General features: G+C 47.5%; 1 protein-coding gene across 2 annotated transcripts in view; it reads left to right on the plus strand.

Annotated features, from left to right (window-relative positions):
* The first annotated feature begins 1,058 nt into the window (after positions 1-1,058).
* The window catches only part of KLHL14 (kelch like family member 14), a 95,891-nt gene continuing 77,934 nt past the window's right edge, over positions 1,059-19,015 (plus strand). For both annotated transcript variants that reach the window (XM_070421211.1, XM_070421212.1), the window contains exons 1-2: positions 1,059-1,218; positions 3,194-4,186. In XM_070421211.1, the coding sequence (XP_070277312.1) occupies positions 3,237-4,186 (950 nt within the window). In that variant the 5' untranslated portion in view covers positions 1,059-1,218; positions 3,194-3,236. The remainder of the gene's footprint in view (positions 1,219-3,193; positions 4,187-19,015) is intronic.

A 19,015-nucleotide genomic window follows, 5' to 3' on the forward strand; every position in this document is an offset into this window, starting at 1 on the left:
TTAGAGATGGTTGTTTAATCACACAAAACGATAGAGAAAATATGTTTCCCAACAAGCTCACAGAGCTTGAATCGTGCAGGGAAGCAAATGGAAAGCAAAGGGCTGTCCTCTGTTCTGTCTACCAGTTCTGCTTCCCCATCCCCCACCCCCCTTAGGCAAGGGCTAGTGTCTTCAGTCTCACACCCCAAATATGGAGACATGGTAAAGTGGCACCTTGGCATACTTTGAGTCAGGCAGTTTCTGCATTTCACGGTGTATGTGTATGTGTGGGGGGGGGGGGGGGGGCGAGCAGCATACCACTATAGCGAAATCTGGAAACAACAGCTTATACACAGATACACAAAAAAAGTTTGCATATTGCACAGAGCGCTTGAAGATCATAAATCTATGCATGAGAAAGATGTGGTGGAAATTTTGGGGGGGATTAGAGTTTATTTTTGTCATCTCTGTGAGACAGCTACTCATTCATCCAGATCACAGCTAAGAAAAAAGCTGGTCACAGAAATTAGCAGTTTCAGCTCAGCAGCGAAGTCGCCAGCCTGTGAAGGCAGAGAGAAATTGACTAATTAGCAATGCGCACTAAAACTTGACGGTTCTTTATAGAGAGAGAGAGAAGAGAGAGGGAGAGAGAGGGAGAGGGAGGGAGGGGGGGCTCGCTTTTTCCCCTTCTTTCTTCCAAAGATGTTTGAAATCGCAGTCATTTACGCTCGACAATTTTTACAATAGCCTTGAGCCATAATTTTGCGAGTCTCTCCAGCATCCATCCCCCTGTATGGTCGCTCTCCACCGGCCAAGCACGACCGTTTCTCTCCCCAACCGTGGATTTCCTATTACTCTCGTTACGACTCACTGAGCCCCAGGCCCAAGGATAATGATGTGTTGTTTCTTGGTAGCATAATTTGTCACACGTACATTTTTTCTTCTTCTTCTCTTGCAGAAAGCTCTGCACCCTCTCTCTCTCTCCCCCTCTCTCTCCCTCTCTCTCTCTCCCTCTCTCTTTCTCTCTTTTCTCCCTCTCCTACATTTTCTTGCTGTTGCTAATTCATGGTGATCAAATGATGTACGACAAAATAAATTGTAGAGAGTGACTGCGTGGAGTTGGGAAGCAGAAGGGTTTTTCCCCTCCCGAGGAGAGAACAACCCTTCAAAAAGGAAGGACAATTGATTTTTTGGGGGGAAGCTTAAGTGAGCCTTGACTTTGCAGCTGGTTGAAAGCAGGTAAGTTCTGGCCTTGTGGCTGTCTGCCTTGTGTGTGTGTGGTTGTCTCTGGGGCTGTTGGCGGGGGAAGGGGTGGGGAGGGAGTTTTGGGGAGGGGGGGTGGGTAGTTGTGTGGCCAGCGCTCATCAAGATGAAAACTATTGCAAGAAATCAGCAGACGAGGGGGCAGGCGAGGGAGAAGCAGAAGGAAGGGGGCCAGGAAAAGATGGGGGGGGGGGGGGGAGACGACGAAGCGGAGAGAGGAGAGAGGTCTGACCAGGTCCACTTAGACACGGAGGTTCTGGGGGACGGTTCAGGGAAGCCAGCCAGCGCTTTGGGGGCGAGTGTGAGGGGGTGCCGCGGGGGTGAGGGTGGGGGGCGAGCTCCAGGGGGGCTGGGGTCCACCTGGAACGGGATGGTGAAGTGAGTGCCGAGGAGCCCAGTCCGGTTTGAACGGGAAGCCGGCGATCCGGGACCGCGCCGGGCGGGCGGGCGGGCGGGCGCCGTGAGCCGCAGTGGAAGGGGCCGGTCCGGCGGGTCCCTCGGAGCCGGGGCGGGGGCGGCGGCGGCCGGTGCCCCACACGGGCGGCGCGGGGGGCGGGGGGCAGAGAGAGGGCCCCTGGCTGCTCGGCCCTGGAAGGTGCAATTACAGGTTAAGGACCCGGCGTGTCAGCCGCCCAGCCGCCCCCACCCTGCCCGCCTCCGCCGGGATGTGGGAGGCTCAGACTTTTTGCAGAAGTCGTCCCGGGGCCAGGGAAGTGGGGGTCCCCGAGTGTGTGCGTGGTGGGGGGGGGGCCGCTGGGGGCTGCACGGGGGGAGGGGCTCGGAGGGGAGCCGCGGCGGTGGCGCCGAGGGGGTGGGAGGCAGAGACCCCGGGAGGCGCTGCGCCCCCCGCCGCCCCCTCGGCGCGGCCCCCGCCCCTCCCCCGCACCTGCCTGTTCCCTTGAACTTCGCGCAGTTGCTGGAGTTAAAGCCCTCGCGCCCGGGGTCCTGGAGGGGGGCCTTCGGCACCCACGCCTCCGGGTTCCGGCTCTGCACCCGCCCCAGGAGCCCCTCTTCCTTCCTCCTCCTCCTCCTCCTCCTCCTCCTCCTCCTCCTCGGTGCTGCCCCGCGGGGAAGGGGGACACCCGTCGGAACTTCCGAGCCCTGAAATGCGGGGGGCGGAGGAGGGGCCGGGGTGGGGGGCTGGCGGGAGCCTCCCGCCGGTTTGGAGGCCCCTCTGGAAAATGGGTGCAGCGAGCGGCGCCGGGGAAGCCCAGCGTGCGGGGCAGGGGGAGGGGGGCCAGGGCCGGCGAGAGGGGGGCCGGGGGGAGGAGAGAGCGGGATGGATCGGCCGCCCCCGCCGCCCGGCCCCCGCGCTCCGCGGCACTTTCCCGGCGGAGACAGGGCTGGACCTGCGCCCCGGAGTTTCTCGGGGCGGCACGGATCACCGACAGGGCGCCCCGCTTTCGGGAGGCGAAGACGCGCCCACCCGCGCGCTGGTCGGAGCCCCTCTCCTCCTCCCCCTCCGCCCCCCCTAAAAGAAAAGGGGGGGACCCGCTGCGAAACGCAGAGCGTCGGGCACACGCGGACCCGAAGCCTCCGTCGGTGGCCCCCACCCGCGGCCTCTCCCCGCGCCCGGCCCGGCATGGGCGCCGGCCCACGAGGCGCCTCGGCCTCCGCCGCCACTTGGCCGTCGCTGCCGCCGCCGGGGCCGCTGCCCGGAGCCCGGCCGGGGTGCCTGTAGGAAAGTGGGGGGCGAAGGGTGTGGGCGGCCGGGGGAGCGGCGGAGAGCGGACGGGCGCCCGGACCCGGACGGGGCCCTGGGGGTGGCGCTCGCGGATCCCCCGGGGTCGGGGTCCGAGGCGCGCGCAGGGCAGCAGCGGGCCGAGCACTGATCGCTGTTTTCCGCCCTCCCCTCCCCTCCCCTCCCCTCCCCTCCACACCCTGCCCCACCCGCCACCCCCGCCCCGCCGCTCCCCGCGCCTCGCCTCCCGCCCCCGCCCCCGTCCGCCAGGCTGGAGGAGGGTTTAAAGCCAGGTGCGCCCAGCCCGCTCGCCATGTCCAGATCCGGGGACAGGACCTCCACCTTCGACCCCAGCCACAGCGACAACCTGCTGCACGGCCTCAACCTGCTGTGGCGCAAGCAGCTGTTTTGCGACGTGACCCTGACGGCCCAGGGCCAGCAGTTCCACTGCCACAAGGCCGTGCTGGCCTCCTGCTCGCAGTACTTCCGCTCGCTCTTCTCCAGCCCCCCGCCGCTCGGGGGAGGGGGCGTCGGCCAGGACGGCCTGGGGGCCCCCAAGGACCCGCCGCAGCCGCCGCAGCCGCACCCGCCGCAGCAGCCGCCGCCGCCGCCGCCGCAGGAGGAGCCCGGGACGCCCGCCTCCTCCCCCGACGACAAGCTGCTGACCAGCCCGCGGGCCATCAACAACCTGGTGCTGCAGGGCTGCTCGTCCGTCGGCCTGCGCCTGGTGCTCGAGTACCTCTACACGGCCAACGTGACCCTGTCGCTGGACACGGCGGAGGAGGTGCTGTCGGTCAGCAAGATCCTGCACATCCCGCAGGTCACCAAGCTCTGCGTGCAGTTCCTCAACGACCAGATCTCGGTGCAGAACTACAAGCAGGTGTGCCGGATCGCGGCGCTGCACGGCCTGGAGGAGACCAAGAAGCTGGCCAACAAGTACCTGGTGGAGGATGTGCTGCTGCTCAACTTCGAGGAGCTGCGCGCCCTGCTGGACGCGCTGCCGCCGCCCGTGGAGTCGGAGCTGGCGCTCTTCCAGATGTCCGTGCTGTGGCTGGAGCACGACCGCGAGGCCCGCATGCCGCACGCGCCCGACCTCATGAAGCGCCTCCGCTTCGCGCTCATCCCGGCCCCCGAGCTGGTGGAGCGCGTGCAGTCGGTGGACTTCATGCGCAGCGACCCCGTCTGCCAGAAGCTGCTGCTGGACGCCATGAACTACCACCTGATGCCCTTCCGGCAGCACTGCCGGCAGAGCCTGGCCAGCAGGTAGGCGACGACGAAGGGGAGAGCTGGTGGGGGGGCGGGGGGGGGGCGGTGAGAGTCCGTAGGGAAGGGAGGGGAGGGGAGGGGAGGGGATAGGGAGGGGGCGGGGAGCTGGGCCGGGGGCTCTGGCAGGCTGCAAACTCATGCAAACAACAATCCAGACTGTGGGGAAAGTTGATGGCAGGGTCCCTGAAAGGTCCCCAGGCTCTGGGTAGCCAGGTTCCCAGCGCCCCCTGAGCGGGAAAGGTGGGACTCATGGAGCGAAATTGGCAGGCAGGTGGGGCCAAAGGCCAGAGCAGTTTAAGTGCAGCCTTGGAGCCCTCTCCATCCAGCTGCACTTGAACTCAAATCAAAGTGAGTGGATGCTGCCTGGAGGAGTTCCCTCCCGGCTTCGCCTCTCCCCCTGCCCTGAGCCATCGGAAGCACCTGGCAGCTGGGAGAGGCAGGCTTCCATCCTTCCATCAGACGCTCAAGTGGTTTCCTGGTTTGGGGCGCTGTGAGGTCTGCTCCCTTAGGAGGTGAGAGCCCCCGAGTGCTTTGTCTCTGAGGGTGGCTACTGGCTACTGGAAAGGCAGGCATCACATGCCCAGCAAACTTTTCTGTCTCCTGGGAAGCCTTTTCTTGTCACTTTCAAAGGAGAGCAGAGCCAGAGGTGTCAGGGTGTGTGGGGGTGGATCACGCCCAGTGGCCCCCATCTCAAAGGGGAGGTCCTTGAAAATGGGGAGGAAGGGAGTCATCTGGCCCCAGGCAGGGCTGTGTGCCTGGCCAGGAGCCACAGGGAGCTGGGGATCGGTTGTTGTGGCTGTTGCTGCTCCTTGCAATCTGTCCCTGGTGTGTATTGCAAATCGGATTTCATGTCCAAGGGGAGAGAGAAAGGATGCCTTTTTACAGTGCTGCTGAGATGAAAACAAACCAAAAAGAAAATACTGTAGGATCTGACAGTCGTGTTTTACTGGCTCCTTTTTTTAAAAACCCTTTTTAATGAGCCCAAGACTAGGGATGCTTCCTTTTTTTTTTCGAAAAGAAGCAGCAGTATCTGTTCAGTTTCCCATGTTGGAACACCACGATCCCAGACGCCAGGCTCCCCCAGCCTAACCCACTGAGGTGTCACATCAGGAAAGGCGGGGTGCAGGCGCCCATCGTGGCACTTTCCCGATCCGGACGATGTCCGAGGGGCTGGGCCCACTCTGTGCAGCCTTGTGGAACTCGGTGTTTATTTTTCCCGTCACGGTGTTTCTGCCAGACCCCGGTGGCTAAAGTTTTAAGACATGGAAGGTATTCTCTGCAGTTGCTCAGGCAGCCCTGGTGCTCGGGTGAGGCCCACAGGAGGCATGGGAAACCTTGGAGTTAGGAACCTTGTAAGTTGATTTTTCTCATATTTGTGAGAGATGAGTTAATAATCTGGGGTGGCAAAAGATGACAGTAAGACAATAACACAAGCAAGAATGCAAACCCCTGTGTGCTTAAGTAGTGAACACAGCATCCAAGTGAGAAGAAGACGATGAAATGTACATTTATTTTGTAGGAGTTTTTTATGTGTTTAAATATCAAAATGGTAAGCTTTAGTGTGATGGGCAATGGCATCGCACAATGGGCACTGGTGATTAATATCCTACTAACCTTTATAACTTCCTGCCAGCATACTGAATTTAGCATACACATATAGGTTCAAGACTCACACAGCACAGTTGTAGTCCTGAATATACATGTACCCATATTTTTAAAAATATGTACTATCTAGTATGAATTCAGAAAGCCAGAAGGATAATAAAATTAAGAGTTAACTTGTTCTAAGAGTAATTTTTGGAAATGAGCTTTATACATTGAATCCAATAAATAATTTCTGAGGCCTTCCATGCACTTGTATCGAATAAGTATGTCCCAGGAGTCAGTGTTACAAGGGTGGACTTTCAAAATGCAAAATCCCATTTGCCACCTTAGTCTGGCTGCAGCACGCCACCCGGGCCTGCCGGCTCTGTCGTGGCGGATGGCTGCGATACCAGGCTGCCGGCTCCATGGTGACACCTCCCAGCTTCACTGGGCCATGTCATTTGAAGGATCTATAGTGGTGTCTGACCACCGAATGCTTACAAGTGTCATGGATGCTGAAAGAATCTAATCCTTCTGCATAGTGAGAAACTGTATTTTCCTTTCAAAGAGAAAGATACAGAAAATAGTTCATGGGAATCTATTGTTGATCTCAAAGAAACATAATTGAGATTCTGTTACATTATTGCTAACTATAGCATGTTAATTTCAGGGACTAATGGCATTATTCTAATTTTAATTCACAAAAAGAATGTAAGGATAAGCATCAAGTTACTAACTTTAATGTAGAAAATGCTGTGAGTTGCAGCCAATAGCATTACATCAGCCCATTTATTATAGTATCAGCATAATATAAAAATGTTCTTTCAGCCTTATGTGTGGTTTAACAGGGAGGTAAATGCGTTAAACCATTTTTTTTTTTGCAATTGCATCACTTTTATTGAAAACAATTGAATGGAAGGGCATCCATTGTATTTATTTTTTGTTCACCTGTAGTTCTTAAAGTCTAAATAGTTCCCCAAATTTAGAGGAGGTGGAAAATTAAAATTGACCAGTCTGTTGAAATAAGAACAAAATAGAATAACTTCAAAGAGAATTTACTTGTTAAGAATATGTTATCTATAGAAAATAGGTCTATTAATATAACAAAATTTAAACATGTTTGTAAATATTAAGTAACTCTGCATTTTTATTAAGTCTAGAAAAATAAAGCAACCCAAGCATAAAGACTTTATAAATAACCAAATTAACTTTTAATTTTTGCTCTCATTGCTTTGTTTTTTGAGTGTGTCATTTATGTTCAGATTCATATTTTATTGTAGCAAACTAAGCATTTAGGGTAATAAGTTTAAAAATAAGAGCTTTACTTTCTTATATTCAAATGTATACATAACTAATTTAAGACAAGATGTGAGTAGACAAAAATTAAAATATTTTGAAGTCCTCTTTCTTCATTATTTTTGTTTTGTTTTCTTGTAAGAAATATAAAACTTAAGAAATAAGTTCTTGAAAAGTTTTGGAAAAGTCATTATTAAAGATTTCTAAAGCATAAAAATTTAATTTAGTAAAGGGGCAATGTTAGAACATTAAAAAGTAAACAATAGGAGACTTATAATCTAAGTTTATCTTAAGCAACCCAAAATTTCTTTTTTATTTTGATTTCTTAAATTTTAATGCAGAATTTAGTCATTGTCCCAAATAAATCAAATTGGACTGGATTAATTAATTTCTCTTTTGCATTTTCATTGCACCTCCCACAATGGAAGAGTTAAATAAATGCCAATTGAAAGTTGAAGGAATAAGCTTATAGAATTAAAAAGCCTCAGCATTGCACTTCACCAATATCTTTCTCAATGGATGTTACTATTGTACATGACAAAAGGCCATTGAACCTCCTCCAGAAACACCTGTAGTGGAAATGCATTCATGGGAATGGTCACATTTTTCAAACATTTGACCACCAGGTGTTGCAGTCCCATGTAGAGTTCTGTATTAGTATAGAGTTTTCAAGATGTTATGTTTTATAGCAGATAGAAGACTACCCTATAAAGATTTCACTTTCTACAAAACATAGTCTATTTAAAGATTTCACATGAATTAATGTAAACATCAGACATACTAATTACCCATTTGCTACAATGACCTGCAATGATTAAAAAGCTGTTAGATTTTCTCATCCTCTCAGTGTTGACTCCTGGCTTGGTGTTCAGGAAGTGTTTCTCTAACTGTGAGGCACTGTTTTCTATTGGCTCTCTTTCTCAGAACTGATCACAACCTTAACAAAACAAACTAAGCTTGTAACCGTGCATTCCCCAAATTGTTCCTTCCCTTTATGCCAATTTGATATCCCCAGATTAGCAGTTGTTAAGTAGTTAGATTTTGTATCAAAATTAACTCAACCATTCAGAATACAATTTGTTTATTATCTGAAACAGGACCATTGATTGCAAAATTATACCACTGGTTTGGGAGACAAATAGTTACATCTTCCAATCAAAAAGCAATTAGAGTAGATATTAATGCATGTTATTGGCTTAGAGTGCATACTGACAAAAATGGACATGTTCACGTTTTACTTCTTGCTTATATTTTTTCCCATATTTAGAAACTTGATGAGGTTTACTTATGATCTTAGCTAATTTCTAAGTATCTCCATTTTCTTGACATAAAAATGCAGTAAAAAATGTTTGTTTATAACAGCTACTTCATACCAGGTTACATGTTAATTTATCTAATGCTCATAATAGCCATAAGTGATGGGTACCATCATTAGCCTCATTTTATAGATGGGAGACTGATGCACAGAGAAGTTAAGCATTTTGCTGAGGGTTGCACAGCTGGTGGGTGGCGGAGCCCGTCTGAGCCCAGGTAGTGTGGCCTTTGTGTCTGTGTCTCTTCCAGGTTGTTCTGCTTCTGCCATGAGCCTCTCTATGCTAGAATATGATCTGGTGGTTGTTCTTAGAGTTATACATAGACTAGACTTTCTTTTCAAAAAGAAACTTGTGAGGGTTAAATATTAATGTATCTGACTTTAAAAGAAGTTGAGAGGAATTGTTCTAGGCCTGGGGCCTGCATTTTTTTTCCCCCCTGTGAAAGGCCAAATAGTAATTATTTTTGACTTGTGGGTTGGGAGGTGGAGCAAGTTGAAACTTCTCCACTCTTTCCCTGTAGCACAAAAAGAGCCATGGACAACCCATTAATGAACGAGCATGGCTGTGTGACAGTAACACGTCATTTGTAGACAAGAAATTTCACGTTGCACATGTCATGACATATTATTCCCGTTTTGATTTTTTCAACCATTTATGAATGTAAAACCCATGCTGTCTGCGTGGGCTGCATAGAAACAGGAGGTAGGCTGGAGTTTTTCTGTGAGTCACAGTTGGCCAACCCCCGTTCTGGGCACTTGGGAGCCATCACTGAACAAAATGGACACAAAATTTTGTCCTCATTCTAGTGGGAAGAGTCCCATTGGTCTTTCTCCTTCCACTCGGAGGTAATTCCAGTCTACATAAATCTACCATGCTAAGTTAAAATTTCAACTTCCCATAGGAGGGCTTAAGAATTTCAATAGTGATTCCAGGGAGGTAAATAGTAATTAATTAAAACAGTGACTGAGGTGCTCAATTTTTTCAAACATAGATGCTTAGATATTGAACCAACTACCATAGATTGGTCAGTATTCAGAAGAGGGTTACATAGTATTTCTATGGTATTTTAATAACTTCTCGTTGGAAATTCAGGGACATTTAACCCACTGCTTCCTGAGACTGACATGCATATATTCAACCAACTCATCTAGGCATATAAGTGAGCACGTGAACAATTATTTTTCTAAATACCAACCTCTATGTCCCGCTGCTCTGAATATTTGTAATCAAAGCACTTAACTCACCATCTGACCTTGATCCAAAAATATGAGTTCCAGATGAAACGGCGTTTGTCTTAAGCACAACTGAGGTCAGCATTTAAGGTCTAGCTCAGTTTAGTGTGAGAGAAGAGCCCGACTTCTTCCCCACTGGCACACCATGCTTAGCCATCAGTTCAAAGGTGAAGGGGCTAAATTATGGGGTTGCTGAGATTTGTCCCTATGATAGGGACTTACTGAAAAACAGGGTGGGCCAATGTATTTTACATACATCTATGAAAATAAGAACTTTTCGTTTAACCATGCAAAAATGGCTGTGGAAGCAAAACAAAGCCTTAATGCTTGGATTTGAACCCAGAACCCCTGCCCCCAGACTTCTGTGCCCTGAGGTACCAGTGACATCAGCCTTGTTTCCATGGGGACTATGGAGAGCTAAGCCTGTGAGCAATCTGTACAGGTGATGAATACAACAGGTAGCAGCCAGAAGGACCAAAACATCTGTATATTTTAATAACACAAAGCAAGACCCTTCTAATTGGAAATTTATTCTGTTTATGTTTTGTTTCAAGAAAATCATTTGAACAATTGTTGCGCCATAAATGTTTATGCCTTCTGTTGTTCATTTAGAATTTCAGAAAATATATGTATTGCAATGTCCTTTCCATTCACTTCCAAGATGGTTCATGAGGCATGAATTAGTACTGCTGAGTGCTTTAAAGCCAGCAAACAAACAAACAAAAACAGCAAACACGTTATGAAATGGGCGGGAGCGTGAGTTAACGGGGGAAAGGACTCTCAGTTGTAACGGATGATACAGTGAGTATGTCCGTTTTACTGTAAACATCAGAAGGGCTTACATATTCACAATTAATATTAGTGAACATAGGTTTAGAACCATTTGCAACATGAAAAGCAGAAAGGTACTAGACGAAGCTTACAATAGTGAGAACAATGAAAATAGCAACTACTTAAAATAAATCACAGGGAAGTGAAAGGGAAGAAAAAACAAGGAGTAAGGAAAATGCAAGAAAACATGGGAAATCAAAGAAATTATGAAGAGATGTGTCAATGTGGATTCATCAATTGTAGCAAAAGCCCCACTCCCCGGGGGGTGTTGAGGTGATGCATAGGTGGGAGCAGGGGTATATGGGAAGTCTCTGTGCTGTCCTCTCAGTTTTGCTGTGAATCTAAAACTGCTCTAAAAAAATAAAGTCTTTAAAAAGTAAATTAACATCATTTAAAAAAGGAGAGAGAGAGAGAGAGAGAGAGAAGCCATCTGAAAAAGAAAGAGAAAAAAAACTAGTAGCAGAGAAGGATGGGCAAGGAAATTCTAGAACGCAGAGAGCAGCTGTTCAATATTTGTTGGACAAATAATTACAAATTCAGAAGCATTTAAATCACTGCACATGCAACTTATATAATTTACAGAGTTAAGCATGAAGTTCCATTAAAAAGCAAAAAATTCAGTCCTCAAGAAAAAAAATAAGTGTTTCCAAAAGAGAAAAAGTCAATTGTGGTAACTTTACTCCTATAATCGGATTCAGTTCGATAATTATATATGTGTAATCTAAGTCCATCAAGATGTGTAATAAAAAGCTCTTTGCTGTTGTGCTAAATGCAGGCTTTTCAGAAGTGTCAGAGTTCAAAGGGCACAGCCTGTTGTGCCAACTGAGGAGAGGAAATATTACTGCATTCTTTGCAACAATCTGAATTGCCAGTGGAACTGGAGCGGACAGCAGACTGAGAAGCAAGGGGCCGCCCCTCCGCCACCTGGGGCAGCTTTCTGGACCCCGTGCCCATGACCCTGCCACACCCACGGATGCATTGCATTTACCACTGACAGCAAGTTCTGCTATGGAATAGCCCCCAGCTTTGTACTGAGCAGATGTTATGCTCCAAACTCTGTGCTAGGTGGTGAGATACAGAATGGAATAAGACAGACACGTTCCTGACTTCACGTAGTTTACAGTATAAGGAAAAAGAGGAAATAATTACACAGGTGCCCTGTGTGGGAGGCCGGGTATCAGGGCTGCAACCGTGTCCCAGTGGCCCAAGAATGTTGTCTACGGAAGAGGCTAAGATGAGCCTTGGACAATTCCATCGCCAGGCGGGGGGGTGGGGGGGCGAGGGGAGGAAGACCAAAAGCATTGCTGAGGGGCCAGCACCTGCCTGAACATCTAGCACAGCGGTTCTCAACCTGTGGGTCGCGACCCCTTTGGCGGTTGAACGACCCTTTCACAGGGGTCGCCTAAGACCATCCTGCATATCAGATATTTACATGACGATTCATAACAGTAGCAACATTACAGTTATAAAGTAGCAACGAAAATAATTTTATGGTTGGGTCACAACATGAGGAACTGTATTTAAAGAGCCAGAGGGTTGAGAACCACTGATCTAGCAGAAGAGAGTTCGGTGCCTTCCAGGAACCGAGAGAAGGTGCCTGTGACAAGAGATTGCGAGGCAGTATGGTCCAGATCAGGGAGTAAGCTGTAGGCTCTGCTCAGGATTAGCTAAGCCAGGGGTGAATTCCGCAGTGCAACCCCGCATGTGTCCTACCTGAACTGAGAAAACAAGCAGCACTGTGGTGGGAACACTGCTGCCTTCGAAACCATAACCCTACAGGTCTGTTCTATCTCCACCATAGCTAAGTCCCACGTCAGCAAAATGGGTTGATAAGTATAGTTATAACAAGCTGGCGTCTTGGGAACAATCAGCTGAGATGAGGAAAAAAGCTACATAAACAGAAAATGCTCTTTGAAATTCAGTGATTATCGGTGCCAGGAGATATATTAAGCAGAATGTACCTGGATACATGCTTGCCCAGCAGGAGAACTCTGTGGCCCCACGGACGGCACAGAATTAATTCGTCGGGGACTTTTAACACAAGGAGAGTGAGGTCAAGGGACCCCGAAGGTGAACGCAAGGGCATCAGAAGGAAGTGGGGAAACCAGCATTTCTGCTTGCCCTCTGCAGTGTTCATTCCTTAAGGGGAAACGGTGGCCTTTTTAGGCAGAAGTCTTCCAGGGCTTGCTTTCCCTGCTCCTTTTCATCCCATGAATTCGAGCTCAGAGGCCTCCCTTTCTGCTGCTCCCAGAGCCGCCCTCCCACACTCCTGGGCCTGGCTCTCGGCTCCCAGCGCGCCGCCTGCCTGCGAGGGCTGGTCCATTGCACCTGTGTGGGGACTGGAACTTCCAGCTCAGCTGGGCCACCGTATGGAGACTGGCTCACTGGAGGCCACAGAGAAGTGAACTGGAGAATTGCAGGCGGTTTCACTTCCCCGCCTTATGTGCCTCCAGGTGCCTCTGAGACAGGCGAGGCCAGTGAGATGGAGAAGAGGAGGAAGGGAGAAAGCGCCAGTGTGAGAGAATGAAAGAAGGAAGAGTCCTTTATGGAGAGGCATTGTTGGAACATGTGGATAGGTGTGTGTGTGTGTGTGTGTGTGTGTGTGTGTGTGTGTGTGTGTGTGTCTGCAGTCAGCATACATAGTATTGGGTTCCAGCTTTAAATGTTCTGTCCAGTGACTTCTGAGGTGTTTGGGTTTTGTGTTTTTTTTTTAACAGATAAAGGTCTATTTTGTATGTGAAGATGGGGATGGGACAGTCAATTTTACGTTCTGGCACCGAGTGAGGAATCATTGGGTTTGGAAGAGCAATTTTTTGCCCAAAGAGAAAATAGTCACATTTATAAATCCTGCTTAGAACAAAGCAGCAGACCACGGTCTGGTCCTGGTTTTTAGCACCCCTTCCACTGACCCCACCAGAACATCATGGGCAAAGGAAAAGGGGGAGGAGAGGGGATGTATAACCTGTGAGTCAGAGAGGGAAACTTTGAAGGGGAAATGTAATGCTTTAAAGATGCACAGTAGGCCCTCAGCACTTTCTTTCTCATATGCATTAACAAGGGTTCAGTGATACTATGAGGGATCCCAGCCAATATTGGTGTATTATAGAGGCAGAAGTGTGTGCCTCAGAGCACAGACCAATTTGGTGGATTGGTTACTATGACAACTGTACCACTACTGTCAGTGGCAATTCCTGTAGTCTCCCTGTCATAAGGTTTTCACAAGTGTTCACTCTAGAATGACGTTTGTAGGTAGGCACTGCAAAGAAAAGCTAGGAAATATATAGATATGGATGAGGCTAGATACAGATGTAGATGTAGAGATAGAAATAGAGATAGATAGATGAATGAGAGAAAATATGGCATAACAGGAGGTACAAATAAAAAGATTATGTTAAAATGCAAATATCTTAAATAGGCCTATTGTATAGTAATTAAGACCTAAAAGTCAGACAGATGCAGGTCAGACCCCACCCTGACCACTTATGAACTGGCTTTCGCTTGGTAATTCTCATGACTTATTTTCAGATTGCTTATCTATAAAATGTACATAACAATACCCATTTCATTAGGGCACTTCGGACTACTGGGAGAATATGTGTATAACAGAACATAGTGTCTGGCTGTGAATACTTAATAGCTTTTATTTTTATAGGCGTAGTTCTATTTATATCTAATTGCCTTCCTATTTGCCTGTTAAGACTTCTAATTCCATAGCATGCGTTCCTCCTAGAGCTGGATTCTCACAGCCTGAGTTCCCAGGCTGCTCTGAACAGATAGCGTTTCTGCTGACAGTGTCCCTGCTACCCACCTTTGTCCGAGCTACGCAGCTGGGACCAGTCCCGCAGCCTGGTCCATCTGCTTCCTCTGTCCATGTCAGCAACTGGAAAGGTTGGAAAGACTGTGGTGGATTCATATGAAACATTTCATTGAGATGTAACTTACATATCATTCAGTTCACCCATTTAAAGAGTAAAACCCAATGGTTTTAATATATTCACAGCGTTGAGCAGCCATCCCCACAATTAATTGTAGACCATTTTACCACCCCCCAAAAGACCCCGTACCTGTTAGCAATCGGGCTCCATTCCTCCTACCCCCCAACCCCCTCAGCCTAGGCAACCACTAGCCTACTCTCTGTCTCCATAGACCCATGGATTTGCTTATTCTGGACATTTTATATAAATGGAATCATACAATATGTGGTGTTCTGTCTGGCTTCTTTCATGGAGCATAATGTTGTTCAAGTCCATCCATGTTGTAACATGTAGTACTTCATTCCTTTTCATGGCTAAACAGTATTCCATTGTATGGATAGACCACATTTTAGTCATTCATCGGTTGATGGACATTGGGGTTGTTATAAATAATGCTGCCATGAGCATTCATGAGTGTACAAGTTTCTGCATGGACATATGCTTTCATTTCTCTTGGGTATAGACCTAGGAGAGGAATTGCTGGGTCATGTAGTATTCAGTTGACATTGAACACATGTTGGACCCTTTGAGGAACTGTCAGATTATTTTCCAAAGCAGCCTCACCATTTGGCATTCTCACCAGCAGTATATAATGGTTCTCATTTCACCACATCCTCACCAACACTTGCTGTCAGTCTTTTTGACTGTAGCCATTCTAGTGGGTATGAAGTTAACTCTCGTTGTGGTTGGCATGTCACTAATGGCTGATGTTGTTGAGAGCATCTCTTCATGTGCTTATTGGCCACTTGTACTTTTTTTCAATGTCTAGTCAAATTCTTTGGTCATTTTTTGGTTGTTGTTTTTTTTATCTTATTGAGTGGTGAGAGTCCTTCAAGCATGTTTAGTAGGGCTTATTGTGGATTCTAGATCACAGCTGGCCCACCTTCTGTTGGAATTAGGGGTTCTATTTGACAAAGGTGAAAAGAAAATGCGCTCAGATGGACAGTGGAAAATTCTCAGATACTTCTAATTGGCACATGTGTCTAGTATTTTAAAATCTTGGTGTTTGGTGGTTGATGTTGTTGTTGTTTGTTTTCTTTGTGTGACTGTGTGGGCCTTATGTTGACTTAGGCATGATATTTCTTAAGTGATGGCCTGGACTTGCTTTAGCAAATATTTTGCTCAAAGAAAAAATAATCATTACTAAAGTTATTTGCTTACATTTTCGTATAGACATATAAGGAATTGTTCGTTCAAACTATATACAACAATGTTTTTAGGGATATGAGTTAAAATTCTTTGTTTGCCAAGATAGTGATAACTCATAAAATCCACTGCAGAAGAATATGTTTTAAAAAAAAGGCAAACCTACAAAACAGACACTCTCAGTTGAAAGAGAATGACGGTTCCTTACGGGATCAGCAGGAAACAGCCAGCCTGGGATTGTCAGTGGTGTCTGAGATTCAACTAAGGGCTTCACTTCATATATCGCCCAGGCGTTCCTGACATGGAAAAGTTAATCATGATAATAACTTGTTCGGTTTCATCTTCCTTTGTTACAGTCTCCTTAGCAACAAAAAAAAATATGTGCAGCTCTTGCTAAGAAATTCCTTTTACCAATCTTAGTAGGGCAGGTACTATTACTTCACTAACTGTTGCTTTGAGTATGTAGATATGGAAGAATACTTAGCAAACTTATTTCAAAGCTTAATGTTTATGCTTCTGGATGGAACAATTTCTATATTGATTATGAACCTCTTTGAATAATCAAAGAATGGATTTCTGTTAAAAGATTTACTTTTCTATAACAAAGATGATTTGGGCCGCTATCATAGATCTGAGTGCAAAAATGGTAGGAATTTGAAAAAGGATTTCTTTATCTGGATATTCAAGAGGTCAAAGTGTTATCAAAGGTATCTGATAATTTTATGCCCGGGCGGTGTGGCTCAGTGGTTGAGCATTGACCTATGAACCAGGAGGTCACGGTTTGATTCCTGGTCAGGGCACGTAATCAGGTTGCGGGCTCCATCCCCAGTGTGGGGTGTGCAGGAGGCAGCCCATCAATGATTCTCATCATTGATGTTTCTATCTCTCTCTCCCTCTCCCTCTCTCTTCCTCTCTGGAATCAATAAAAATAAATAAATAAGGTATCTGATAATTTTATAGTTTTTAGTGTACACTACCAGGAGAGCCCAAGAAAGCAGATATCCTCTCTAAATTGGTTGTGTGTGTGTGTGTGTGTGTGTGCGTCTGTGTGTGTGTGTGTGTGTGTGTGTGTGTGTGTGTAGAAGGCAAGCATCTTCCTCTTCTGACGGAAGTCTCGGTCCCATAGAGAAGGAACCTCATTCTAGGCAGTCACTTCAGAACTCCTGGAAGCCTACCAAACTTCAGCTGTCACTCATTTTTATGTTCAAAATTTGGAAAGAGAAAAAGCAGATAAAGCAAAACTGAACTATTAACCACCACTTAAATGCACTCAAATAAATTCAAGGCTTGCACTTTCTCCAGGTGGGAAGCAGCCGGCCTACCCAGCAGCAAGTAGTGCAAGTACAATCCATTCCACAGGGAATGCACAGAGGCACCCAGACGGGAGGGAGCCTCCCAGCCCCCACCAGCCTCGTCCCACTGAGAGCCCAGGTCCCAGGAAGCAATAGTCTTGTTGACCTGGAAGAAGAACCTCACCCCAGAAAGATGTTTCTGGAGAATTGCTTCACGCTTTTTATGACAAGGAAACTTTAGAGTCTCGGAGCATAAGAAACACTGAAAATTCCTGGAAGCGGGAAGAGATTTATGGCTGTAGCTTTGGAGACACTAATTAAAGTCTGCCACACAAGCTTATGCAAAACGCTTCTCTCCATTTAGCCGTGTCTGTGCTGACCCCTCCGCGCTGCCCTTCCTCCATCGGACCATTGCTCTCGTTAGCGTTCCCCGCAGGTGGACAGTGGCTGGGCACCACACAGCAAGCGGGTCAGGAGCCTGCTCCCGTATTCCCAGTTCTCATGACAGAGGCAGGGGTGGGCTGCTTTCCCGTGTGATGCTGTGTAATGGAAACTAGGAGGCCCCTCTCTCAAGGCGCCCTGCAGGTTCCACCATGGAGGGCTCCTTCTCCAGTGGCAGTTCCCCGAAGTGGCTATGGACTCACTGGCCTTTTTCTGCCCTACGTTTCTTGTCGGCTGGATAGTGTTGGTAAGCTGGGCTGTCGTAGTCAGCCTGCGATGCCATAGTGGAGTAACACAGACTGGGAGGCCTGAACGCAGAAACTGGTTTTGTCATCGTTCTGGAGGCTAGAAGTCACAGTGCCACCAGAGTTGGTTTCTGGTGATGCCTTTCTTTCTGGCTTGCAGACAGCCTCATTCCCCCTGTCCTCACATGGCCTCGCCTCTATGTGCTCAGGGAGGGAGGTAGGGGGAAGGAGAGAGAGAGAGAGAGAGAGAGAGAGAGAGAGAGAGAGAGAGAGAAGAGAGAGAGAGAGATCCAGTGTCTCTTACTCTTATAACCTAATTTAACCTTAATAACCTCCTAGTGGCCCTGTCTCCAAACATAGTCAGAGCGGGGGTTTAAGGCTTCAACATGTGAATTGGGGGGAGACCCAATTCAATTCATAACAAGGGTCAAGAATAGGACACAAGGAATTAGAAAATAAGTTAGGAAATTAACTGAGATGTTACTTTTGAACTGGATTTATACAGGCAGTTGAGCAATTATCCAAGTCAGCAACATATCAATAGCTCCTCAGGTAACACAAAGCTGGAAGAGAAAGAAAACACGGGGCCTGTTCCCTGGGCCCCGGAGAATCGTGCCTAACTCAGTTATTCTCTTAAGGATCAGCCATAGAGCATTTTTGTTGTTGTTGTTATTATTTTAAATAAAATAGATCTTCCCGGCCCTACCCCAGAGATTCTGTGACCTGTCATGTGTGCCCAGGAACCTGAATTCTTAGCTACATCCCCAGGAGGCTTTGCTACCAGTGGTTTTTAAACCACACTTTGAAAATCCTGGGACTAACCAAACAGTGGCTGTTTCCAATTTGCTACATATCGATAGAAAAGGAGGGAAAACACTGACAGTGACTTATGGAAAGACAAGTTTGAAGAAAATTTGTTATAAAATTAAAAGAAATCTGATTAATTGACATGAAGAAAAGAAAGAAATGAGACATAGGGAAGTGATTGGAATTTCCAGACTCTAGGGATTTACTTCCCGATGATGGAATTTGGGTACCTAGAGAATTTTCAGGACGATTCAAGCCGCACAATATTGGGGTCACAGTTCAGCTTCAGAGAATGCAGTGAATTTCCCCAGAGTAATTGGTTTCCACCAATTACTGTACACGCGCTGATCATGGGACAGATGCTGTCACGGATTGGCTGGGGGTGTGGGGCTTTGGAGGCGGAAGCCTCCACACACGTCCCTTGGGGTGATGGGTATTGGAGGTTATCCTAGACCAGTGATGGCGAACCTTTTGAGCTCGGCGTGTCAGCATTTTGAAAAACCCTAACTTAACTCTGGTGCCGTGTCACATACAGAAATTTTTTGATCTTTGCAACCATAGAAAAACAAACACTTATATTTTTGCTATTTATTTTATATATTTAAATGCCATTTAACAAAGAAAAACCAACCAAAAAAGAGAGTTCACATGTCACCTCTGACACA

This window comes from Myotis yumanensis, unplaced genomic scaffold (assembly GCF_028538775.1).
Source record: "Myotis yumanensis isolate MYYU_CA2020_CCGP unplaced genomic scaffold, mMyoYum1.0.hap1 SCAF_7, whole genome shotgun sequence".
Classification (NCBI taxonomy): domain Eukaryota; kingdom Metazoa; phylum Chordata; class Mammalia; order Chiroptera; family Vespertilionidae; genus Myotis; species Myotis yumanensis.